This window comes from Ixodes scapularis, unplaced genomic scaffold (assembly GCF_016920785.2).
Source record: "Ixodes scapularis isolate PalLabHiFi unplaced genomic scaffold, ASM1692078v2 PGA_scaffold12__126_contigs__length_90152505, whole genome shotgun sequence".
Classification (NCBI taxonomy): domain Eukaryota; kingdom Metazoa; phylum Arthropoda; class Arachnida; order Ixodida; family Ixodidae; genus Ixodes; species Ixodes scapularis.
Genome location: NW_024609838.1, coordinates 49135509 through 49144516, shown reverse-complemented (window position 1 = coordinate 49144516; position 9008 = coordinate 49135509). Strand labels below are relative to the sequence as shown.

The following is a 9008-nucleotide window of genomic DNA, read 5'->3' as shown; positions in this document are numbered from 1 at the left end:
GTCCAACGAGCACGTAGCTTCAACAGCACTGTCAGTTATGGGTTGAACAAGGTGGGGAAAGCAACTTTTGTCTGAATTTCGAGCCACGGGCTAATCTTCTAGGGGGACAATGGCTGTGTCCGGCTACAAAAACGAGATTACGAGCAAGAGGGGACTCCCCCCTTTCCGTCTTCTTGAACTCTGAAAGAATGCGCGATTTACGAGTTGAGGAGGAAAGCTAAACAGGAAAAAGTTGGAAATGCGTTTTTTGCATCCTTCGGGACCGCTAATAATAACCAGATTAGTCGGTCTGGAGCGCGGTCATAGACTTGTCCTTCCGTTCCCCTTCGACGCTCAGCAGCACCTTCGTGAACGGCTCGAAAGCGTCCAGCGTCGGGCGACCCGAACCATCTGGAGCCGGTCATCCGGTGCGGCGGACGTCTCCTACAACGCACGTCTTGGGGCACTCGAGTGGCGACCCCTCGGACAGACGAGGCGGACATCACGTGTACGTGCGGTCTGTCGGCTGCTCGACGGGTCGCTTGCGGGGTCCCACTTCGCATCAGTGATGCGTGTCAGCAAAAGGACAGGTCAGCCCGAGCCGCTCCGCGGCCGAACCACTCGCCATAGCAAATCTTTCATCCCCGCCGCCACCAGAGACTTTCTAACTATCCCACTAAACGCTCGCAACCTTCTACCGGCATCAAATGATGAGTCCCGAGAACTGTGCAGGCTCTTCTCCTATCAAGGGACGTCGGACACCTCATGAGCTGCGGCACCATAACCACTGTTGTTGCTTTGCTGTTTTGTTTTGACTATTTATACTTACCCAAATTGCTTTCCCCTTTTCCTTTCCCCTCATCCAAGGTGTATGCGGCGACCGGCTAGCAGGCGCACAAGCGTAAGGGTTGTTACTTTTCTGCCTAGCCTCGCACGTCGTCGCATCATACTTCTTGTGCAAATAAATTACAATTACATGTCCCTCAATCTGTCTGATGAGTCATTTGGGTGGCGAAAGTGCCTTACCAAACACATTGAACCGTGTTATTTAGGCGTACGTCCCGCTTTGCTGGAGACATACTCGTTGGTATAGTTTATATTAAGTTTATTTATTACTCTTCATTGCCCTGACATCCGGTTTGATGTTATGCGGATTGTAGTAAGAAGTAAGAAAATTACGGGGGTTCAGTCAAAAGTAGGAATAGCTCTTGTACTATTGGGGGATGTTTCCTTTTTGGGCATTTGCGTGCCCACTTTCCGTCTAAGTGGTGTGGTGAACCTAAGAGAGGATTAACCAGCCGGACTACCGCCTGTAAACGCTCTGAGCTTTGGGACGTGTTTTGTCTTTTTACCTTTTGCCGAAATGTGTATCCACAATAAAACTTTGGTTGGGGCTAGTTGGTTTTTTTCTATTAAAAAATTAAAAGGCGCGAACAAACAGGACCAAAAAAGGCACACGTATGGCTTGGACAGGCGCCACCTTCCAACTGATTTATTGAAATATGAATCATCGTCAAACTCGATCCCAATCGCCTAAACACATGCAACTGATAAAAAATTCTTATCGCTCATTACACACGTACTTCAAGAAACGCAATTTCTTTGGTTAACAGATAAAGGGATGGCATGCGTACGCATCTGTCAGCCGCTTTGTGTATACAGATTTGTGTATTTGTATTTGAGTATCTGTATACACACAGCGGCTGACAGATGTCTAAGCATGCCATCTCTTTGTTAACCATAGAAATTGCGTTTTTTGAAGCATGTATGTAATGAGCGATAAGAATTTTTTATCAGTTGGATGTGCTTAGGCGATTGAGATCGAGTTTGACGATGATTCGTATTTCAATAAAACTGTTGTAAGTTGGCGCCTGTCAGTGGTCATACGTGTGTCTTTTTTCGTCCTGTTTGTTCGCGCATTTTAACCTTTTAATGTCTACCCACTCACACTTTGTAATGAATAAACCCCCAGCTGCGTTTTCCTTGACCGTTTTGTTTTAATTTCTCATCTCGAGTTTCATCGTAGTGTAGGCGCAACATGTTTGCAGCGTCAGAAGGCGGGTGCTCTTTAAATTAAATGAAAGGCCGCGAACGCGTAGCGAAAGCAACACTCTGGCAGTTCACGGCCAGCGATATTACAGAGTTTTAGTGGACCGTACTCTAGAGCTTTGCGTACGCAAGGAAATTGCGGGTCGTGAGTGCGCATGCGCAGAACGCAGTAGAAGAGCTAGCGTATTGCGTACGCACTCAATGCTGGGGATCTTGCGTTGGGGGCTAGCGGGCTTTGCGGGAAGCTCTCGAGAGATCTCGTGCCCAACGAGAGCAGCAGTTTCAAGATGGCAGTTACTTCGACTGGCGCAGCAAGGGCGACAGGGTATTCGGGAAGTACAGGGTTACGTGAAATTGTCTGGTGTTCAGCTCGGCAATTCATTCCGGGACCTACCGCGGTCGAATCAGATCACCGTGCAGCTGATGGAGTGCACAGTGAATATGTTCACCGCTCGCGATGTGCGTCAACGCTGGGATCTGCTCAACGCTAAACCTATTCGCGCAGTTCATCGCCGACGGACGAACTTTAAGGAATCGCCAAAGTGGTCGCTATGCACTGGACATCAGTAGATCATGGATTTCATTCCGCGACAGCATTGATGAAAGGTGCCGTTTCCACGGGACGATTTCATTTCATTTATTTACTCGCAAGGCCGAAGCATTACAAACAAAAAAAAAGTGGTGAAGCAAAAAAAAAAAAAGAAAAAGAAAATACAACATGTACATAAACGGAAACTACGTGATCGAATTTGGCTACGCACTCGTTCTCGTACCCTCTGTACCTTACAGAAAAGCTCGCTTGACGAGGCAGCTGCGGCTTGGTTTAATTTGGAATGAAATAATTTCCCACGTTAACATTTTAATTTTTTTTTTGTGAGGAGCTCGGTGGCTTTATAAGCACGCGGAATTCTACGGCTCAGGCGAATTTAACTAAGGTCATGCGGGTTGTTCACTCGTAAACGTAAAGCACAACTAAATTCGGTCCGAGCAGGTGTGTTTAGCGCACGCTACATTATTGCGTATTGAATACGTAAGAGCCAGCAACGCTATACTAAAACTGAATACAGTTAGGGTAAAGTCCACTACAGCGCAATCGCTATCCTCTTGTACTATTTGAGCGTGTTGGTGCATTTTAAAGATTTAGAAAGTGGAGACACATAAGGGAGGATACAGAAAGGACAAACTTTTAACTTCAACAAAATTTAATTTTCGCCTTCAACCTCAAAGCCCGCCCCTCTGTGGAAGTGCGGGAAAGGGAAATCTTGGGGGGAAGGGGAGGAGGTGGAGGAAGTGAGGAGGTTGCCAAAGGAGGAAGGGAGAGGAGGGAAGGGCGCTCAATTATTTCTATCAAAGAGAGAAATAATTGAGGCCTATCAGATGGCGACAAGCCCGAAAACCAAAAGCACCCCTTCCATCTCCCTCTCAAGAAAATAGATTATCTTTCTGAGGCCCACAATGGAAGCCGAACGCTGACAGACTAGACGAGGCGACAAGGTCATCGGCAGAAGCGGCCTTTCCTTTCATTCCGTTTTCCCGCACATCCAGTCTTCGAGCCCCCTTCCCTCCTCTCCCTTCCTCGTTTGGCAACTTCCCTCCACCTCCTCTCCTTCCCCCAAGATTTCCCTTTCTCGCACTACCACGGAGCGGGCGGGCTTTGAGCTTGAAGGCGAAAATTAAATGTTGTTGAAGTTGAAAGTTTGTCCTGTCTGTATCGCTATCCTCTGTTTTTTTTTTTTTTTTTTTTTTTTTTTCGCACGTTTGCGGGTACCCGCGTCAAGACCGCTTTCATGGCCGAGTGGACCAACTACCCCTCTCTAGGCAACTGTATCCACATTATAGAAAAAAGATTGAGCCGCCATCTTGGCACCTCGTGCCTGGGAGTTTCGGACTCTGGGAACGTTCACTGACTAGCAGATAGCCATATGAAGCAACTTTCATGTTTCAACTCGTCGCTAAAGGGTGGAGCTGTTATCGTGCTTAGTTTAATTCCTCCTCTCCCTGCGTTTTACTCCTTTCCATCGAAAGCTATCCTCCTTGCCTCCTTCCGCGCTACGCCCCCCACCGCCATGTCTGGGCGAGGCCCACAAGGCGCTGCGCCTGCGCGCCGGGTCGTACTTGTTTGCTAATGCATACGGCGGACTATAGTTTTTTTCTTTTTTTTTTTTCTAGATATAAAGACAGTTTTGTTTTCTAACGGGAAGAAACTAGCGTTTGTGCACATTTATTGGAGCACTAAAGCACGTGAAGAAGTCTAGATCAGCAATTATAATAACGCGAGCAGAGTTGGAATCGCTTTCTTTCTCCGAGCTTTCTCCGATTCCGTCAAACACAAAACATAAAAAAATGCCAGTGTAGTCTTGAATATTTTGGGCCATCGGCATGCACTGCAAAAATATATTTGTTTACCCGTTTATTGCAGCAAGAGCTGAGAGCAGGCACACGATAGACTGCACCTCTCCCTGAGTGTAAAGGGGTTCGTAGGAGGACTGCGTTGCTGGCGAGAGCTCGTGCCGTCGCTTTGAGCATGGATTGGCACGTGCCGGCAACGCTCGTAGTCCATACCGTACGTTCTTCTAAAACTTTTCCTGTGCTTGAACAAAGTACATTTGCAGACTCGGCATCACTCGAGTTAGGCAAATAAAAGACACCACAACGCGCGCAAAACCAGGGCTTTTCGGTAATTTTAAGCAATACCGTTCCTTTTGCCAAACCAGCAGCTTGGTTTACTTCGTACACATTTTATAAACGTCGAATACTGTTGTATGTCGGCCAGAAGCGAGGAACAAGCAGGTTTCCAAAGGCGAAAGGACAGGTTTATTCCACCATGCTCATGGATGTGGTGTAACTGAGCAAAAGAAGGCGGTAGCCAGCGGAGCACCGCTTTTTATCTTTTAGTGGCGCATGCGCCGTACTACGATATTCTGTTATCGGCGGCGCGCGCCCGGACATGACATTTCCTCCCTCTTTATTTGAACACGCTCAAAAAGGTTAAGATCCGGCTTGAAATCTTTCGGGAGGTTTCCGGGTTCTTGCCGGATACCGTCGGGCAGCAGGCGCTTGTGCTGCTTCGGCTGGGACAGTTCCGCCAGTAGGTGACGAGGACGATGGTTGGGGTGCGTTGTCGCTCGGTTGAACCAACAAGAACTCTGTGCCTTCCTGGTCAGCGTCCTCGTCGGCAAGGCTTGGAGTTCTTAGCAGCTGGTCCTTGTGCCGACGCCAGGTGAAGCTGCCTCTGGAGGTGGTGGCGCGTACTTGGTAGGAAACAGGGCCATGCTGCGCAAGAATCACTCCAGGCACCCACTTGGGTTTGCCACAGTAGTTACGGATGAGCACATGATCACCAACGGCAAAGTCACGATCGTGCCCACGCCGGCTTGCAGTCTGCATGAACTGTTTGCGGGCTACCCTTTCCCCCACAGAAGGCTTTACAACGTCTAGGCGACTGCGCAAACGTCGCCCCAAAAACAAATTGGCGGGTGACTCGTTCGTTGTGGCGTGAGCCGTGTTGCGGTAGCTCTGCAGAAACGTCTGCAACTTCACATGTAAAGGCGCACTCTCCTTGTTTTTACGGAGGGCGTTCTTGAGGGTCTGTACAAAGCGTTCGGCTAAACCATTTGAACTTGGATGGTAGGGAGCTGTCAGGACGTGACGAGAGCCAATTTCCTGTGTGAACTGTTTAAACTCCCGTGACGTGAACTGAGGACCATTGTCTGACACGATAGTTTCAGGGTTGCCAAAACGAGAAAAAAGTTCTCTCAAAGTGTTAATCGTGCTCTCCGTCGTGGTTGAGCGCATCATGAATACTTCTGGCCACTTGGAGTGGGCATCTACCACAACAAGGAACATAGACTGAAGAAAAGGTCCAGCAAAGTCTATGTGAACACGTTGCCACGGCGTTGTGGGCCATGACCACGGATGGAGGGGTGCCTTGGCAGGCGCACTACGTTGCTCTTGACAACTTACGCAGTTCTTTACGCTGCGCTCCAGGTCCGCCTCGATTCCCGGCCACCAAACGTAACTGCGCGCGAGCTCCTTGCTGCGCACAATACCCGGATGGCCTTCGTGAAGTTCATCCAGCAGCAGGGATTGCAGTTTCCCTGGGACGACAACTCGCATTCCGAGCATGATGCAGCCCTGATGAATGGTCAACTCGTTGCGTCTGTCGAAGAAAGGCTTTAGTTTCTCGTCAGAGACAGACGCAGGCCAGCCTGCGCTTGTGAATTCTTTCACTTGGCACAAAACTGGATCTCGCGCTGTTTCACGTGCTATATCACTACTAGATACCGGCAGTGATTGCAGTCGCAATGAGTAGAATGATTCCTCATTTTCTTTAGTCTCGTTTCCAACGGTCGGTAGTGGAAGACGCGAGCAAAAATCTGCTTCGGCATTCTCGCTTGATCTCTTGAAGATAAGATCGTAGGTGTAGGCCGACAATGCGACTGCCCAACGCTGCAATCGCGCAGCGGCAATGGTTGGAATTCCAGTTTTCGAACCTAAAATGGTCTGGAGTGGTTTGTGGTCCGTGACCAAAGTGAAGAGCCGACCATAAAGATACGAGTGGAATTTCTTAACTCCAAAAATAATGGCTAGTGCCTCTTTCTCGAGCTGACTGTACCCTTTTTCAGCGTTCGATAGCGTACGCGAAGCGTAAGCGATGGGTTTAGCGCTGCCATCTGCGTAAACGTGAAAAATTACAGCACCTACCCCGTACTGAGAGGCGTCACACGCTAGCTTTAGCGGTTTGTCGGGGTCGTAGTGGGCCAAGGTGGGAGGCGACGCCAGCTCGGCCTTGATGGTGTTGAAGGCTTCCTGGCAAAGCTGGTCCCAACACCATGGCTCGTCCTTGCGCAGCAATCTGTAAAACGGTTGGGCTGTCGTTGCAAGATGGGGCACGAACTTGGCGTAGTAATTGACGACACCCAAAAAAGACTGGAGCTGCTGCTTTGTCTTGGGCTCGGGAGCCTGGAGCACCGCCTCCACCTTGTCAGACGACGTCGAGATGCCGTCAGCGCTGATCCTGTGACCTAGATAGCGAAGTTCAGGCTGAAAAAACGAACATTTTTCTTTCTTGACTCGAACTCCTCGTTCAAGTAGACGCTTCAACACTGCTTCAAGGTTGGCCATGTGTTCTTCCGTAGTCTTGCCCGTGACTAAAATGTCATCTAGATAACAACAAACGCCGCTCAAACCTTTCAGCATGGTGTCCATTATTCTTTGAAAAATTCCGGGTGCTGACGAGATTCCAAAAGGAAGTCTGTTTACAATGAACAGCCCCTTGTGCGTGTTCAGCGTGAGGTAGCGTTTTGACGACTCTGACATCACCACCTGCTGATAAGCTCGGTTAAGATCTATCTTCGAAAAGAGTTCGCCTCCTGATAGGGCCGCGAATAGATCATCAACTTTTGGAAGTGGATAACGGTCAATATCAAGACAAGGGTTGACAGTGGTCTTATAATCGCCGCAAAGACGAATGCCCCCGTCCTTTTTGATAACCGGCACGACAGGCGTGGCGTATTCTGCTGTAGTCACCGGAGTGATAATGCCCATCTTTTCCATTTTCGACAACTCCGCCTCAACAGCCGTTTGCAACGCGAACGGAACGTTTCTCGCTTTTAGAAATTTCGGTTTCTCGTTCGGTTTGAAGAAAAGTTCTGCTCGTTCTTCAGTTATAGTTCCGAGCTCATCGTTGAACAGTGGCTCGTACTTTGACAGCAAAGAGTCAAGCTTCTGTTTTATACGTTTAGAAGCAAAAACGTCTGACCTTGAGATGTGATTCAGCTCCCAGATCTTGTTCCAGTCGAGTCGTATCGTTCGAAGCCACTCCCGGCCCAGTAGTGGCGGCCCGGCTCCATCGACGACGTACAGTGGCAGCTGTACTGACGCCTCACCATGTTGCACATTGACTGTCGCAACGCCTTGAAGTCGAACTAGGGCTCCCGTGTAGGTGCGAAGCCTGACTACAGTTGGCGTCAGTTTCACAGACGGAAAAGACTGGTGAAACTGTTTAGCAGACATTACAGTTACCGCTGCTCCTGTGTCTAGTTCCATTTCAACCGCAGATCCGTTGATCACCATCTGCACCGTCACTGGGGTAAGGCTGGGCGAAGACACGCCGTGTACGACGGCTAGTCGTCCTTCAACTTCCAGCGTTTTTACCCTTTTTCCTGGCGGACGTTTCTTGCCCCCTACGTCAGTCCCGCTTCGGCAAACCCTTTGGATGTGACCTTTCTTGCCGCACTTGTGGCATACACTCTGCCGATGAGGGCACTCTTGACTGCGGTGCCGTGACGATCCGCAGCGATAGCAGCTGTCCCTCTGCTTCTCATTCCCTGCTTGCACCTTGTGCACGTCAGTGACGCTTGAGTTGCCGACGCGAGCCTCAGCCGCGCTTTGCTTCGCAGCTTCCATGGCTTGGGCGCGTTCCACCGCTTTCTGGAACGTTAGCTTGCTGTCTTCCGTGAACAGCACGCGCTGTATGTCTTCCCTTAATAATCCGCACACGAAGCGGTCGCGGAGCGACTCGTCCAAAACGCTTCCATAGTCGCACGTTTGCGACAGTTTTCGAAGTTCGGCGACGTACTCGGAAATAGACTCGCCTTCATGTTGCGCTCTCCGGTGAAACTTGGCTCGCTCACCGATGATGGACGGCTTGGGTGACAGGTGGTCGCCGAGGGCCTTCTTGAGGTACTCGAAGCTCTTCGTTGAAGGCAGCTCCGGAGCAGTCAGGGACTTAAGTAGCGCGTAGGTCTTCGGACCGATGATGCTGAGGAAGGCGTGAACTTTGTCGCTCTCTGGAACTCCGTTGACGATCAGGAACGACGTTAACCTTTCGTCGTAAGAAGCCCAGTCGCTGGAAGACTCGTCGAATGGCTCCAGATAACCCATTCGACCGGCGAAGTGCGTCCCGGCTTCTTCGCTCATGATGGCTGTCGATGCTATGTCCGCCCCTGCGGAAACACCTGCTTTTCTCGGCCGACGGT

At 49.9% G+C, this 9008-nt stretch overlaps 1 protein-coding gene across 1 annotated transcript; it reads right to left on the bottom strand.

Annotated features, from left to right (window-relative positions):
- Positions 1-4974: 4974 nt before the first annotated feature.
- LOC115320001 (uncharacterized protein K02A2.6-like) lies at positions 4975-5969 on the bottom strand. The gene has a single exon (XM_029980084.4). It carries the CDS (start codon positions 5872-5874, stop codon positions 5017-5019), a length of 858 nt encoding a protein of 285 aa, XP_029835944.2. The 5' UTR covers positions 5875-5969; the 3' UTR covers positions 4975-5016.
- Positions 5970-9008: the final 3039 nt, after the last annotated feature.